Source organism: Sciurus vulgaris, assembly GCF_902686455.1.
Source record: "Sciurus vulgaris genome assembly, chromosome: 1".
Taxonomy (NCBI): Eukaryota; Metazoa; Chordata; class Mammalia; order Rodentia; family Sciuridae; genus Sciurus; species Sciurus vulgaris.
In genome coordinates, this window is record NC_136461.1 from 203,861,424 (window position 1) to 203,877,840 (window position 16,417).

The following is a 16,417-nucleotide window of genomic DNA, read 5'->3' on the forward strand; positions in this document are numbered from 1 at the left end:
GTCATGCATGGACAGTGGAGGCGGGCAGCTGTGTGGCGGGGTGGCTTTGCCGTCCGTGGGCAAACAGGCTGGCTCTCCACGGCAGACACACACACCATCAATCCTTGCTGCACTGAGTTCCCTCCTCAAAGAGCTAGTTTTGAGTCCAGAAGGATTTGGGGTCAATCCCCGACCTATGGCTCTCATGTTTTCCCCAGTATTTCTCGACCCCAAATCTGGGAGGCCGGCTGACTCCCCAGGGCTGTGGCAACCATCCAACGAGGCCAGGGTTGTGAAAGGTCAGTCCTGCCGGCCACCATCACTAGTGGGCTCTTGGTGAAAGGTGGCTTTCTTCCTCTCGCCCAATGCCTTTGGGAATATAGCTCCTCCTCCTAATTTTTCCAAGACCCGCAGGGTGCTTTGGCCAGGAGAAACTGACCTTGGGCATAAAGCTGGAGTTGAGAAGCTGGCTTGGGGAAAACAAAACACAGCCTTCCTTTCTCCCCGGAATACATTTTCAAAGCAGAAATCCGAACCCATGGCAGGTCCAAGGCAGGCCAACATGGCTCACATCACTTCCTGAAAGGTCAGCCAAGCCGAGGGGCGTTCTCCCCAGCTTCCACCCAGCACAGCAGGCAAGACAGGCAGAGGGGCAGGACGCGGTGTGCGCTCTGTTGGAAGAGGGCACCTCAGGACGTAAGTCCTGCCCCCGGCATGCAAACCAGACTCCCTCCTCTCCACCTTGCGGGAAACCACCTGTGGCCGAGACCCATCTTGAGACCACGCTGGTTTACCAAATATATTGTTACTCTGTTAAAAAGAACAGTTTAAGGAAAAAAAACAGAAGATTGGAATTTCAAAGTCTTCCCAGTTAGGAAGAGCACATGAATTGTAATTCCAAGCAACAGGCAGGACAAGGAGAGAGGACCCTGCTGACGTGCCCACTAGTACTGAGGGCCACTGCTGCTGAGCTGGAGAGTTGACACTGGCCATGCTGTGTCCTGGTCAAGGCCTGGCATTGCTGAAAATAAGGCTCTGTGTCTGACTAACGAACTATAGCCAAGAAGTAGTGAGCTACAAGGTACTAACAAGCTACAAGGCAAGAAGTAGTGAGTTCCTGAATTCCGCTTCCACCCATCTTCCATTCCCGAATCTAATGATTTGGCAACGACATGCCACGTCTCAAATCTGAGCGACTTCATCACCCACGTAAACAGTGCTAGTTTACAAAGGACTTTCACAGAGTATCCCTCGGCTGCCTGCTTAACTCTCCAAACCGCAGTTCATGCATTTATAAATGGAGGTCAAAAATGCCTTGTAGAATTACTGTGACGCTTCAGGGGGGAAATAGAGGCTGCATCCATCCTCCCTCGCCACCACCTGCCCCAGCGTCTCCTCCTTCCTCCGCATCAACATAGCTGGTAGACGCTTAGGCAGTTCGTAATCAAAATGAGAAGGCACAACCCTCATCTAAACCTCAAACATCCCGTGAACAACGGCCCTCTGCTCAGCAAGCCACCTGCAGTCACAGGCTGCACAACAACATTCTGCTCAACCAGGGTCACACGCGGACAGACCACAACGGTGGCCCCTTAGATGATGTGCTTAGTGGCGTCATAGCTGTCCTGCTTTGGGTGAACTCGCTGCACGAGGTCTGCGCAATGATGAAACTGACCGCCATGCCCTTCTCCTGCCGTTCAGCCACCAGTGACTGTAAATATTTCTTTCTCTGCCCTGCCCGGTGTTCCGAGAGCTGAAGCTGGACGAGGTGACACAGAACTGTCTTCCAAACCTGGCCAGCACCTGCCCTTGCCCCTCCCACACCTGCCCCGCCCCTCTGCGCTGGGGACGCCACACTCACTGTATCCCATGCCCTGCACGAAGTACTTGAAGGCCTCTGCGAGCTTGGCCGGCTGTGAGAGAGAAGAGACAGGGCGGTCAGAGCTGGAGGGCCAGATCACCAGAGGCCACCAAAGGTGGTGGCGTCCCCAGCCACCATGTGTTCAGGGGATGAAACACAGAAGTAAAGGAAACACTAAGGGATAATTATGGGGACAAATCAGCTCTGGTCAGCAAAGAACGGTTCGCGTTCTCTTCATAGTTGTGAATTTGGTGAGTCACACGACTGCCTGGCCAGTTTCTTCTGTAACATTGCGGGTGGGGGGCTGCTGACTGCGGCGCCTCTGCGGGACCACGCTGGACGGGGCTGCAGCATCCAGGGAGCCCAGCAGCACCGAGCCTCTCCCCGTGGCATCGGCTCACTTACTCCCTCAGCTCAGCAGCGGAGTGCTATTGCAGGACGTGTCAGAGCCCGCAGACCCGAGGGCCCGCAGCTGGCAAGAGGTGGGTCCTGCAGGTGGACCCTGGGGTCTCCAACCCAGAACCCAGGTCCGCAAGGCAGGCCTCCCTCAGTGGCAGGGTGGGTGGATGGAGGCATGGACGGAGCAATAGTGGATAGACAGGTCAAAGGAAATGATGGACGGACAGGAGGGAGGACGATGAACAGACTACTGATGGATGGATGGAAACAACAACACAGGATGGAAGAAAGGAAAGAGGGAAGACGGACAATAAAACATTAAGGAAGAAAGGGGGCAGAGAACCGGACAGACGGGTGGCCGGATGGACGGGTGAAGCCATCAGTCAGCCAATCAACAGGGACATCTGAACTGAGTTGAGTCGGGACAGCCAAGTCCAAGCTCAGTGCCCATTTCCACTGTGATGACCAGTTCTGAACCAGGAGGTGGATGCGTGGGGTCAGGGAGGCACGCAGCTCCGACTGACCCAGCTCTGGAGCCTCGCCCTGGTCCTCTTGTCCTCCCATCCTCCGCACAGTGAGGTCCCTGCAGAGGCATGGCTGCCCCACCCCCACGTCTCCACCAGCTCCTGCCACCAACCTACCAAGACCAAATGACATGCAGCTATGCAAAAACTGCCCTCGGGGTGTGTGTGACAATGGGAAAAAGGGCCAGTCATGTTAGGCTGCAGAGAGAGGGGACCTCTGTGTTGAAGGCAGGGCAGACGTGCACACACACGCCATGTGGTTTCCAGTTCTCTGTCCTCTGCCCTGGGCCAGGGCTCCCTAGGGAAGCCTGCAATCTCTGGACGGGCTCACAAGATTCTGCGTGCCCTTGGCACACCCTCACACCTGTGAGCCTGTCAGCTGACTCCTCAGGGCTTGCCGGGGGAATCAAGGGAGACCTCCGTGCAAGCGTTTTAAGACATTAACAGTTCATAAACCATCATCAACGGAAGAGTGAGGTGCGATGCGAGGAACAGGTGTTAAGAGGTCACCTGGGCAAATGCACTTGGCCAGGGAGCGATGACCTTCAACACAAAGCCAAGTAACACTCACCTGGGAGATCTGCGGGAGGCCGCCACAGTCCGCCATCTGGGAGGGAGGGAAGCTGGTTAGCACCCAATACCTCAGCTGAGCAACCTGCACCCTATGAGCCAGAGCCACACGGGCACCCAGAGTTCACCGTCCACGGAGGTGACTATGGGTGGCATGCACCTCGACCCACCAGGCAGCAGCCAACTGCGCCTCCTTAACAATGTTACTGGCAGCTTAGAAGGGGCCAGCCCGTGGCTGGTCTGGAGCTCCCACTGCCCTTCCCCCGGGCACAGAAGGCCCGTGTCCCATTGGGAGGCAGAGACTGGGCAGAGAGCTCCAGGAACCTGCTAGATTCCAGCCAGGGTCTGCCCTGCTGCAAGAGTTCAGGGCACAAGACCCTGGATGCACACCCCTGGACTGGCTCAGGAGCCAACTGCTAGCCTGGAGGTGCCGTGGCTCCCGGCTGGCCACCCTTCACGAATGCTCTAACCTCCAACTGAGTCACCAAGCCTAGGCCAATGTCACAGATCCGAGGCTGTTAGGCCCCTGTGAATCCTGAGGTGGCTGAGCAGGGCTGGAAGGCCCTAAGGGAGCAGCGTGGGAGCTACAGCAAAACGAGGCTGGGAGGAGGAGGCAGCAGGGAGGCTGAGGCCATCCTGGGCCCAGGAGCCTAGAGGCTGCAGTGCCCACTCACCTGGGGCACCCTGCAGCTCAGTGAGAACTCAGGAGAACTCTCGAGCTGGGGACAACTCAGCAGAGCAGGTGGAGCAGGGGGAAGGATCTTTCTAGAATCACACTACATGGTTCTGATCCTGCATCCACCACCAACTCCGCCTCCCGCTGTCACTCAGGCCCCGTCGTTTGTTGTGGATTGAAGTGTGTCCCCCAAAACAACGTACTGAAGTCCTGGCCCCCAGGACCCCGAGTGGGACCTCGCTTGCAGATGTGATGAAGCCAAGCTGAGGTCACACTGGATCAGAGTGGCCCTGCAGACCACCGTCCTCAAAAGAAGAGGGGAATCTGGACGCACACCAGGGACACACAGCCATGTGACAATGGAGGCTAGTGAGGCCGGGGACTGCCGGGGACTACAGAAGCCAGACAGGCTGCAGAGCCTCCGGCAGGGTGGGGGGCGGGGAGGGCGGCCTCCAGCAGCCTCCATGTCCTCCCCCAGCGCTGGGGAGCTGCTTCATCTCCATACGTGTCCCTCCTGGTCACCTGACCTCAGGAGTACGCCCAGGACGGGGAGACCCTCAGGAAGTTCCTGCTCTTGTGCTGTCCCCAGATGAGGCTGCCACAGACAGGCGCTTCGGCTGTGCAGGCAGCTGATCTCCACGGTGCCAGGGCACCGGCCGGGTGCCACAAACCCCGACCCAGCCCCAAAATAGCCGGCGTACGGTGTGCCCAGCAGACTACTGGAGGCAGCCTTGCTAGGGAGGCTAGCCTTGGGAGGAGTGTCCTCAAAGGACAGGCAGACCCCGGGGAGCATCCCATCCCCACCTGGGGGACGCAGAGCCCCTGCCTGGCCCTTCCTGAGGCCTCACAGCCAGCAGCCCACAGGGGTCTTGGGCCCACCCAGGCCTTACTTCTATGGGTCTGGCCACCGCTCTGCCTCAACCAGGCCCAACTCCACCTGGCTGAGCCCTTGGGAGTTTCTCAGAGGAAACCGCACCCCACGGTTCCCGTACCTTGAGGAGGGTGGTCTTCGTGGGGTCCAGTTTCGAGTTGCACTCCACCTGGGCGAGGGAGAAGGACGGGGTCAGGTTCTACCCGAAGCCAAAGTCAAAGCCCGCCCTCTTCCCTGCCACTCTGCGCCACCACCGGAGGCTCCCGTGTCCCCAGTGCAGAAGAACCAATGAGCCTGGGGTTACACAGAGGTGGCTTTAAATCCCAGCCCCGCCACTGCTGGCTGTGTGACCTGGGCAAGTAAGGAGCTTAATTTCCGGAGCCTCTGTTCCTCTTCAAAGTGGGAAGACACCTGTCTCCAGAGGGTTGTTATGAAGACTGGGTGGAAAACAGAAGATGCTCCACCAACATCTGCTACATGAATGGCCGGGCTTAACCCACCACTGCCTGAGAGTCTGCAGACTTAACAACCCGGTTCTGACAGTTATTCTTCATGTTAAATCACATCCGCCAAGCTGGTTTCTGTCTTTGTTTTGTCAGTAGCCTTCTTAACGTGGCATCCAGAATTAAGCACTTCACCTGTATTATATTCAAAATTCCTAAGGAAGAACTATCACCTCCCTTCATGCGAACGATGCATCTCTGTTGATGCATCCTATGATTATCTTCCGTGAGTCACATAAGAAACTCATGGTTCATTAAAGACACCACAGGTCTTAACTATATTCTGTAGCTCGCTGCATAAGACATGTCACTAATCTAGGACTATGGTCAATCTCCCCCAAGTCTCCCAGCTCCCCAAATGTGGGGGTGTTAGAGAGTTCAAGTCCTCTCTGAGCACCAAGGTGTGTATTAAGAGGTAAAAGGAGCCAGAAAGTTCTGCCTAAGCCCTGATCCCCAGGTGCCACTCTCCCTCCCAAGCAACCAGGCAGCAATCCAGGTGGAAAGAGCCACCTGACTTGGGAGAGGAGAATCTCTTGGCCAGGAAGCCATGTGTTCATCACACCCATGAAAACAAGCTGGTGGGGAGGTCTACCAGGAAGCAGCCAGGCTGCCCAGTGGCCAGGGAGGCAGCCACCAAGGAGAGAGGCCAGGTGACATTCAAACCACCACCTGCACTAATGGGCTGACTGGGGAGGGGTGGGTGGGGAGACTGCCCGCAAAGGCACCAAAGACCACTGATGACCCACAGACACCAGTGGCTGACTTCCACATACCACAGCGTCCACGGCAGGAGAGTTGTCCCCGACCACCAGCAAAGCAGGGCACCTGAGGTCAGGAGAGAAAGAAGGGACTCAGCACAGGTCACGCTCCCAGGCCCACCTGGCTGCGCCCAGGGGTCTAAAGAAGCTTCCTGGCTTCCCCAGCATCTTAGGTCCTCGCTCTCCTGACATTCTCTGTTCTGCTCCAGATGAAATGGCTCAGTAGTCATTTACGCCTCAGTCTAAATTGCAGCCAGGGAATTTCTATGTCCTGAAGTTTCTATTTAGAGTGCCCTCTCCTCAGGGGACAATGAGCAGAACATGGCCAGTAATTGAGACAGAGATAAGAATGGCATGAAGGACAAAGACAGTGACCTGTGTCTAGTGCTCAAGTGTTGGACCCCAGGTGCATTCAAGGGGCACAGAGACACTGGCATCGTGGGTGGGACCTCAGGGGTGTCCACCTCCTCCTTCTAGACTTGCAGGCTCTCTCAGGACACTCTGTGCCATACGGTCACTCCCAGCCACGAACACAGTGGCTTAAAAATGGGTACTCAGAGTGTGGCTGGCTGGTGTACCTTCTCCAAGAGCAGCCCCTGTGGTGCCCCACCCTGGAGCTGAGGCAGCCGCACAGGGACAGGTCATCCCCACGGCCTGCGGTGTCCACCCCGAGGATGCGAGTCCTGTCGGACTCTGCAAGCAGGCCCTGGAATGGCCACGAGCAAGGTGACAGGTGGCGGGTGCCACCTGCAAGTGTGGAGGAGCCACTCACTGCAGGGTGATGGCGTGGGTTCCCGGCATCGGACGCTCGATCTCCAGGTCCCGTCGGCTGCGGGCAACAAGGGCGTCATCGGCATCAGCAGACCCACCCTGGAGAAGCCCTGCTCCCCTGGGCCAAGCCCGGGTCCCCTCCTGGCCCTTCTGGAAAACCACCCACACCGCGAACCTGCATGGGTCACGTGGCCGTGAGTGCCCCACAGCCTCTGGGTGTGCACGGAAGCAGCCGAGGGGCGCTCAGGATGCCCACAGTCCCAGCAGAACCCACCTCATTTTGTCCCAGATGTTAGTACTTTTAATAGCACTACATATCGTGTCCTCCATTACAGAGGGACCCTGCCTCCCGGTGCCCTGGTCAGAGCCCCCACCTGACAAAGGGTACAGCCTCCCAATGGTCTCCCAGTCTCCACTCTGAACTGGGTCCCGCCTCGCCAACCCGAGGTCTCAGGTGGTGGCCAACGCTCTCTGATGACTCAGAGCTGCTCTGGGTTCCCTGTGTCGGCCTCGGTGGCTTCCCAGAGTGTGAGGGCCACGCTGCCAGCTCACCTCCCAGGGCCTCCCTGCACTCCTCCCCCGCTGTACCTTGCTGCTCTCTCCGCTCCCAGCCACACCTTCCTAAAGGTCAGCCATGGCAGGCACGTCCACCTTCTGCCAGGTACTCAGCTGCGCCTTCCTGGCCAAGGGACGCTCCCTTGGGACAACATGCCTGGCCCCGTGGTCTGGGGCAGAGGCTCAGACTCTCGCAAAGCTCCTGTTTTCAAACTGGTGTCCTTAGCTGACAGCCTTGTCCTGTTAACTGGGTGTCAGACCCGGGGCCTGCACCTCGGGGAGCTCCACGACCTGCCTCCCTCCCGCGTTGCCAGCAGGAGCGGTACCTGTTGTAGGCGTTGATGAACAGGTGCAGGTTGCTGGGGTTCATGTCGTTGAGGATGTGCTGGCGGTAGGTGTGGACCACCTCCACGTTGCTGTGCATCTCCTCCTGCGTTCGGAGGAGGGGAAAGCACTCATGAGCGGCAGGCCAGGGCTGGGCAGGGCTCTCCCTCCTCCGGATTACTCAGGCACAAAGTGGACCCGGGGCCCGCAGGAGCCCGGGAGACCTGAGGAACACCGTGCACTGTTGCGTGAGGACCAGAGGCAGCAGGGGAACCAGCCCAGAGGGGCACAGCACAGCCCCAGGGTCAGCGGGCTGGGGAGTCTGTACCTGAAGGCAGCCAGTCCCCTGGGCAGAGAGCTCGGTCCACCACTGCCCCTCTCTGGGGCAAACCCTGTCTGGGCCTGAGTGGCCTTAGAAGGGGGCAGGGTGCCTCCGACTTCACCAGGTCATAAGACTCCAGTAAAGCATGCGCCACATCCTTTGCAAACTAGCCAATCTCATGCCAATGTCGGCAGTTACTTTTCTCATTGACGGAGCTGAAATTTTTAAACTTGAAAAATCAGAACCATCTCCTGCAGCAGGAAATTGCTGGCAAGAGGGCAGCCTTGTTCCCGGCCTGGTGAGGCCCACAGCGGCCTTCTGCCCTCTGGCTGCTCTCTCAACGGGAACGTGATTTGGGACAAACAGCTCACATGCTGGTTCAGTTTCTCACTCATACAGTGGCAGACCCTGTGGCTGTCACAAAAGGATCTGATGTGATCCGTGGCAAACAGGGCAGGGCAGAGGAAGAAAGAAAACCAGGGACAAGCTCAGGCTGCATGCAAATGGCCCACAGTCATTTAGGCAGGAAGGAGGCCAAGTGGCTATCGAAGGAAAAGTCAGCAAAAGTCAGAGCTGGGATCTCTAATGCAGGCAGATGGGCAGCAACGGGCAGCGGGAGAGTCCATGGCCCGACCTCCCGGGGCCAAGCTATGTGTAGAGTCAGGACGGACTCCTGGTGCTGCTCTCACGCCTCGCCTTCAGGGAGCTGGAAAAGCTGGCTCGGAATTGCTACCAATTCCTATCAGCTCCAGAATATGCCCATGCAGGCAGAAAAAATGTCTCTCTAACTGAGACGAACCACAGAGGACAAGAGAAGTCTGCAGTGTGCTGAACAGGGCCCCCCAAGTATGTCCACATCCCCCCAAGCCTGCACTTGTGGATGTGACCTTACTTAGAAAAGGGGTCTTTGCAGATGTGGCTAACCAAGAGTCAGGGATGCGATCCTCTGGCACTGTCCCAGGGGGCCCCAAGCCCATGGCCAGTGTCCTCAGCAGAGGATGGAGAGGGAGATTTGAACCAGGCGGAGGAGAAGGCCATGTGAAGACAGACAGAGATCAGAGTGAGCAAGCACAGCAAGGAATAGGACCACTAGAAGCCAGGGGAAGGGGGAAGATCCCCTGGGCCCATGGCGAGTCGGCAGCGGCCACAGCTGGATTTCAGCCTTCTGCCTCTGCACTGGGAAAAAATGCGTTTGTTTCTGCATCCAGTGGTTTACAGCAGCCACAGGGAACTGACACAGTGGCCGAACCTGGAGACACCCCTTGCCAACCCTAAAGCTGAGCATCTTCTGTTGCCCTGGGACTCCGGAGGGCATGAGACAGTCACATGCGCCAGCCCAGGGCAGGCAGTGGTGTGGACGCCCCATACAGTAAACAGAACAGGTCACCTTGAGGCCAGGCAACCACGGGTTTTTCCAGACCCTGGACTCACTTCCAAGCACACAGCACAGTACCCCCAGGCAGCCAGCTCTGGCGAAGGCGAGAGACAGAAGCCAAGCTGATCATTGCATGCCACAGGGGCCTGGCTGTGCCACACTCAGTGGGGCAGCTCTGCAAAACAGTAGCCCACCTGAGAGCCAGGCAAGAGCAGCGGCACAGGCGGCCAGCATCCTGCAGTGGTCATGAGAATGGGCCAGACTCATGGGTTCAAATCCTCACCATACTGCTCGCTGACTGTTGGACTTTACGAAAGTCACTCAGCCTCTCTGGTCTCAATTTCCTCATCCACAAACTAGGAACGGAAGAGTGTGATCACAGAGATCACAGCGCTCCAGAGCAGACTCCAGGAGCCACCCCTGCCAAGTCCACAGCGCCAAGCCCAGCACACAGCTAAGCCATGGATCCGTTTGCGGTAGACTTCATTCATAAAAACCCCGAACTGGGAAAAGCCCAAAGACCCATAGACAGGTGAACAGAAAATAAACAGTAGTAAACCCATCCAGCAGAATGCCACTCAGCATGGGACAGCAGGAACCATGGCCAAGATGCAAGGACGTGGGCGGACTCTGAGCAATGATATGGAGTGAGAGACAGAGCAGAGAATGGGGTGCAGGCTGTGACGTCCTTTCCAACAAGTCCAGGAACTCCAACTGCCCTGGAGCAACAGAGGCAGAGCGGAGCTGCCTGCGGCGGGCACCCCAGGGGCGCAGGAGCTCGCGGGGGATGGAGACGCTCACCATCTCCATTTCCATGATGGTCTGACAGGTGCACGCACATGCTGAGTTTGTTAAAAAGTATGTGCAGTACACCGCACTTCACCAAGAGGTTTTCCAAGGGCCTGTGGTCAGAGAGAGAGAACGCAGGGCCCGCTGCTGTCGATCAGCAGGGCGCGTCACTCCACAGGCACCAGCAGCCTGTGGACACTGCAGTCTCCCGTCCACTGGGCCATGCTACTCACCTTCCCAAAGAGGTGGGACACCACCATGTCTGGCAGGGCTTGGGTCCACCCAGAGATCTGCGGAGAGTAAGAGCAGGTGTGTGGGAAACCAGGGTCCACAGCAGTGAGGAGAGGTCAGCAAGACCCCACTGTGCAGGGGAGGGTGGCTCTGCCTGCTCCGGCACTCGGCTCTCCAGGACACCTGGCCAAGAATGTGGTCAGGCATGGCCACCAAAGGCCTGGGTGCTGCGCTCGGGCCCCAGCAGGGTGCTGGGGGAGTCTTTGGGTGGTGAGGTTGAGAGCAAGGTCCTCGGGCGGCTGGGCTCTGCCCTTGAAGGGATGCGGGGACCCCAGGTTCTTCCTCCCTTTTGTCTGTTGCTTGCTGGACACGAGACAGTGACCTGGCTCTGCCACATGCTCCCCCCATGGTGTGCTGCCTGGCCACAGGCCAGAGCAAGGGGCCAACTGATGAGGAACCGAGGCCTCCAAACCTGGGAGCTGAAAGCAGAGGGAGCGGTGGCCCGGGCAGAGTAGCCGAGGGCTACGAAAGGCAACGGACACCCAGCCTGACGCGCAGGCCCAGACCCAGGCTGCCTTCCTCCAGGGTCGGCAAGGAGCAGAGAGCAAAGCCTTGACACGCCTCAGGCTCCACTGGGGCCAGTGGGCCGTGTCCCCGGCCTCTACGTCTGGCTCACAACAGCTGTCCAGGAGCCAAACTGGCCAACTGGAACGTCACTTCCTCTGCTGGAAAGTCTAAGAAAAACCAGGGCACGGACCACACTCCTGCAGGTCACGTCACCCAGGCTGAAGGGCAGCCTCCAGGAAGAAATGCACAGGACGGCAGGGGTACATGGGACCCACATGACCCCAAGGCCTGTCCCAACAGCCACCCCAACTTGGCAGAAGCATGCGTCCACGGACGCTGGGTCACCCCGGCCCGAGGGCTTCGTGCTATTTCATTCAGAACTATCCCTCCCTCCTTGGCAGACACTGGGGCCTTTATGGGAAAGAAAAAAACACAGTAATCAGTTTTCAAAGATAAACAAGGAATCTTAGGACACCAGCCAACCAGGGATCCCGGAGATAGTTCAAGCTGCTTCTCCTGCAGGCGGCTGTCCTATGGCTCAGGCCTGACTGCCCTACTCTGAACAGGAGCCCCAGCCCCAGGGAGGGTCAGGCCCAGGGACCACCATGTCCAAGGGACACAGATCCAGTCCCAGCTCTGCCCCGAGCTTTGTGGGACCTAAGCTACTCCTTGACCAGCCAGGCCTCGCTCTCCTCCTCTGTGAGAGGTGGAGAATCCCATCAGGACATGAAGGGAGGCAATACACGCGCAGCAAGGTAAACTCCAAGGAGTGCACGGAGGAGGCCCAGTACAGGTGCACTCACTACCATGGTGAACCTAGGGCACAGCCGCGACTAAGAGCCACGTCAAGACAAGCATTCTTTTCTTTTTTCCTTCTTTTTTTTGGTACTAGAGGTTGAACCCAGGGGTGCTTCACCATTGAGCCACATCCCCAGGTCCCCCCAGCACCTTTTTTTATCTTTTTTCAGACAGAGTGTCACTAAGATGCGGAGGCTGGCCTTGAGCTTGCAATCCTCCTGCCTCAGCCTCCTGAATCACTGGGATAACACATGTGCACCACAATACATAGATTCTTAAGAGGCTTGTCTTGTTCATCTCAGGAAACTTTGTTCATGAAGATATTCAACGTGCTGAGAGAAGCGTAGTACATGGTAGGTATCCCGCAAATACCTAAGAATCCAGCGAGGCTTATGGAGTTGAATGGGGACCCTGACCTGTGGAGCCTCTGGCTTAGCACAGTCCTGCTTGAGTGTTCTGAGGACAGACAGCAGGGCTCATGTTTGCCATTCTAAGCCAAGCAGAGGAAACTGCTCCAGGCAAGGGATACATATCCAGGATGGCTTCGTGCTCCAGGCCTCCACATGCTGGGCCTCCACCCGCCCTACCCTGGCCCTCAGCCTCACCTTGGAGGCAGCCCAGTCCATCCAGCCTTCTGCACAAGGGTTCACGTTGATCAGGACAAGACCCTCCACCATCTCGGGGTTGTTGAGCTGCAATCAGAGACACAAGGTGAGACAGACAGCCCAGCAGTCTGAAACGCTAGACCTGGACTCAATTGGAAACTTGAGAGAAGCTTCCGGTAAAGGGCCAGTGTGGGGCACCAGGCAGAGCACAGCGCTCCAGTCCACCACCAGTCACTGCCCAGGCAAGACTAAATCAGGCCTTTGCGAGAGAAGGAGGGAGCCCAGGCAAGAGGGAAGCACCTGCACTGGGCAACCTGGGCAGGTCTCTGCAGCTTGCTGGCCTCAGTCTCCCCAGCTGTCAGCAGGGGTCAGCGTACTACCCAGTGCACAAATCAGGCAGGTAGGGAAACGTCCCCTGCAACTCGATTACTCCTGGGATGTACAGAGACCCAGGAGCCAGTTGAGACCTCTTATTAGCCTGCTCAGAGCCGAGACGGCCAGACCTCTGCATTCATGTCCACATCCCTAACCTGCAGCCAACTGCAGCCAACGTCAGGCATCAAGATACTGCAGACCCAATACAACGGGCACGTGCCATCCTGAAAAGATCGTTGGGTGATGATACAAAGGCCCAGCAGCGCTTTCCCTGGGCACAAGAGAATGGAGCAGAACTCGGGAGGGGCAGCTGGACTCGGAGACTATGGAACGTAGCCCAGGACAGAAGAGTGTGCCCAGTGCAAGGTTTCAGGACAGGAAATAAAATGAAATAAAATAAAAGCCACCAGTGTGTGTGAGAGAATACACGTCCCCCACACAGGCTGGGATGGCCAAGGTCCCAGCAGCTCCCCTTGGGACATGGAAGTACAGCTCATTTGTTTTTCCCTTTGGGGTGTTGTGGTGCTTTTCCAAATGTCTTTCTTAAATCTTGAATTAATTTTATTCAAAATGTAATATTTTTAACGCCCAAAGACTCACCGCAAAGCGGGTCAGGATGTAGGCGCCCGCTCCTGTGCCCATCCCGATGACACTCTTGAGCCTACAGGCAGGAGAGACAGGTCAGGTCCCAGAGGAAAGAGCGACGGAGCCTCCGCCTCCCCCGCCTCCCCCGCCCCCCGGCCCCAGGGAGCCCGCGCTCCTCGGGGCTGTCGGTGCTCCAGAGGACCCTGAGAGCAACCTGCGTTAAGACTCCAGAGACCAGGAGCTTAGACCTGCCCTGCCCCTTGCTCTTCCCCGCAGGTGCCAAGCTCCAAGAGATGCCTGGCATTTACAGGAAGGCCATCGACACACTGCTCCCTCCTGCTCCTGAGCTTCATTTTGAATTCTAAAATTTGGAATAAAAACTAATTGGACCAGAACCAGGAGACAGTATCAGCCTAACTTGAAAGGCTCAAGTGGGAAAGAAGGGAGCGCCAGCAAAATGAGGGACCGGAGAGAGGTGCTAGGTCTCAGGCAGCCCCATTCTAGAATGTTCCATGGGAAGAGAAGGGGTGGAGGAACAGCAGGCAAGGGCAGAATGGTGGGGGGTGTCATCAGGTGCCATGACTGCTCAAGAAGACGGTGCAGGTTCTGGGAGGCCAAGGGGAGAGGAAGAGAGGGCCGTGTCCCGGCAGCTCCCTCCTGGCCTCTTCTTTAAACTCAGACCTGCACTGTAGAGGCCAGGCCAGGAAAGAAGAGGAGGCTGAGCCAGGCTTCTCTGCAAACTTCTCTTACCCGAACTGGCGAAGGACCCCAGGAAGCATCTCGGCCAGCTGATCCATAGAGGGGTACATGTACCTGGGGGACATTGGGAGGCAGGAAGTGAGAGCCGGACCCGGCAGGCAGGGGCGGTCTGAGTAGGGCTGCGTCGTGGGTTGGGGGGTACCATGCAACGGCCCCCCAGCCCCTGGACGGCCCCAGCTGGTCCAGTGCCGAGCACCCCACAGCACAGGGCCCACCCCACTCCTCCGCCGTGTGAGGCTTCCCCATCCTCACGCCCCCAGCAGACTCCCCCCTCGCATTTTGTAAAAGTGACATTTTATGAGTTGCTTCCTCTCTTCCAGGCCCCGTGGGAGAGTCCCACGCCAGCACACAAGCTCACCAAGCCCTTCCAAAGACCCGACTAGGCCGCTGCAGGCAAGTCTGCGAACGTCACTGGGTCTGAGCGATAGGCCACACGGCGGCACAGGACCAGTGGACGGCTGGCCTTAACAGCTACCCTCTCTGGCTCTGGAGGGAAGCAACGACGTGGGCCAGAAGGCACTCCACAGCCCAGTCTCCGGGAGGAGGACCGGGACAGGCACAGCCGAGCTCCATCAACACAGGGGTCATGGCCACCCACGCGCCAGGCTCTGGGTGAGGCCACAGGAGACAGGGCCTAGCTCAGGAGCCAGCCGGTGAGTCAGCGGAACCAGTAAGCATGGCACGTGACAGGGCTACGCAGGGAACCCGAGGGCTGAGAGGGGACACCCAGACAGGGAGGTCCGCTCTGCTCCGGTGGGCAGGGAGGACTTCTAGGGGAAGCGACTCCGGGGCACTCAGCCTCAAGAGTGAAGAGTGTTGAGATGCTTTCTAGGGACCGGCATGTGCAGAAGCCCCGCAAAGAGCCAGAAAGAGCTGAACGGTGTGGCCACAGCGATCAGAGGCCAGCCTTAGGAGGGAGGGATGCAAAGACATTAGCCCCTCAAAGTGGCCACAGCTCAGTGTGAGCCAGAAGCTCCCCGTAGGACCCTGGGAAGCTGCTTCCAACTGCAGGAGCTTCTGCTTCCGCCCTGCTCCCCAGGTCTGGTGCTCAGCAGGGGACAATGGGATTCCTGTGCAGGGCAGGAATGTCAGAGCCAGGAGCCAGCAGGGTCCCCACCCTGCAGGGCTGACTCAGCCTCAGCATGTTGGGATGTCACCCAGGCCCTCCAAGACGGCTCCAGGCAGCAGGAACAAGCCAGATCCCTTCCCAGCACTGGTCCCCACCTACTCCCTCTCGGTCACCTGGTAAACTTGGGGAAAACCACCCTACATGTTGGTCTCCAGATCCCCTGAATAAAAATTCCTGGAGGTGGGCTTACTTCTAAGACCCCCCAGGGGAGCTGGGAGCCTCTGCCTTACCCCGAGTCTTTCCAGCAGTTGGTCCCACCTGGGGGCACGTCTGCTGGTTGACAGTTAACTGTGTCCCTTTGTTTCAAAGGATTTTTACCTTAAGAGGTGGGTGTCCCTTCCCTTCCTCTCGGATAAAGGTTAATAATTAAGAACTCTGGTCACTAAGGAGAAAGGACATCTGCCGGTAAATGCCAAGAAGGCCTTTCTAGAAGCCTGCATGCCAAGGAAGCCCCCTCCCCCACATACACACGGACCTAAGGAGGGCTGGGCAGGGCCAGCACCCTGGACAAGGCAGTCAGGTGCTCCGAGGAGGACGTGAGTCTCAGGCAGCAGACTCCCCAGCCCAACAATGTGACCTTGAGCATGGTGGTTAACCCCTCCAGGCCTCCATTTCTTCATGTAGAAAATGGAGCTCACAATACCAGCCAGAGACCACTGGCCAGAAGCAGTAGGTGCCAACAACATTTTTAAGTAACCATCTTGAAGCCTGGCCCAAGGAGGTGCTTCGCTAGTATTGCTTCCCAACTGTCTAGGTTCTCTTTCCCCCTGAGCAGCTGGTCCTGCGCAGGTGAGCACACCTGTTGTAAAGCCCGCCTAGCCTGAATCAGGGGGTCAGTGCTCAATGGGCACATTCTGGGCGATTAAAAAGTCCTGGAGATGGAGGGACAGTGGCACATTTTGCATGTACTTATCGCCACCAAACTGTGAGCTTAAATATGGTGAAAATGGTCAATTTTATGACAAGACATAGATAACCACAAAAATGGTTAAAACAGTACATATTATGATTCACCATGATTGGAAATTTCAAAGCCAACTTGGTGTTCCCCACCCTTGGCCTCCACCCAGCACAGCTCTGCGGCAGGAGGG

General features: G+C 57.5%; 1 protein-coding gene across 3 annotated transcripts in view; it reads right to left on the reverse strand.

The window, feature by feature from the left end:
* NDRG1 (N-myc downstream regulated 1) overlaps positions 1–16,417 on the reverse strand; it is a 49,527-nt gene that overhangs the window by 2,773 nt on the left and 30,337 nt on the right. For all 3 annotated transcript variants that reach the window (XM_079134652.1, XM_079134651.1, XM_079134653.1), the window contains 10 exons: positions 14,189–14,251; positions 13,454–13,514; positions 12,479–12,565; positions 10,511–10,567; positions 7,794–7,897; positions 6,914–6,970; positions 6,157–6,208; positions 5,002–5,049; positions 3,335–3,370; positions 1,841–1,892 (listed from right to left, as the gene is read on the reverse strand). In XM_079134652.1, coding sequence (XP_078990778.1) covers positions 1,841–1,892; positions 3,335–3,370; positions 5,002–5,049; positions 6,157–6,208; positions 6,914–6,970; positions 7,794–7,897; positions 10,511–10,567; positions 12,479–12,565; positions 13,454–13,514; positions 14,189–14,251 — 617 coding nt within the window. The remainder of the gene's footprint in view (positions 1–1,840; positions 1,893–3,334; positions 3,371–5,001; positions 5,050–6,156; positions 6,209–6,913; positions 6,971–7,793; positions 7,898–10,510; positions 10,568–12,478; positions 12,566–13,453; positions 13,515–14,188; positions 14,252–16,417) is intronic.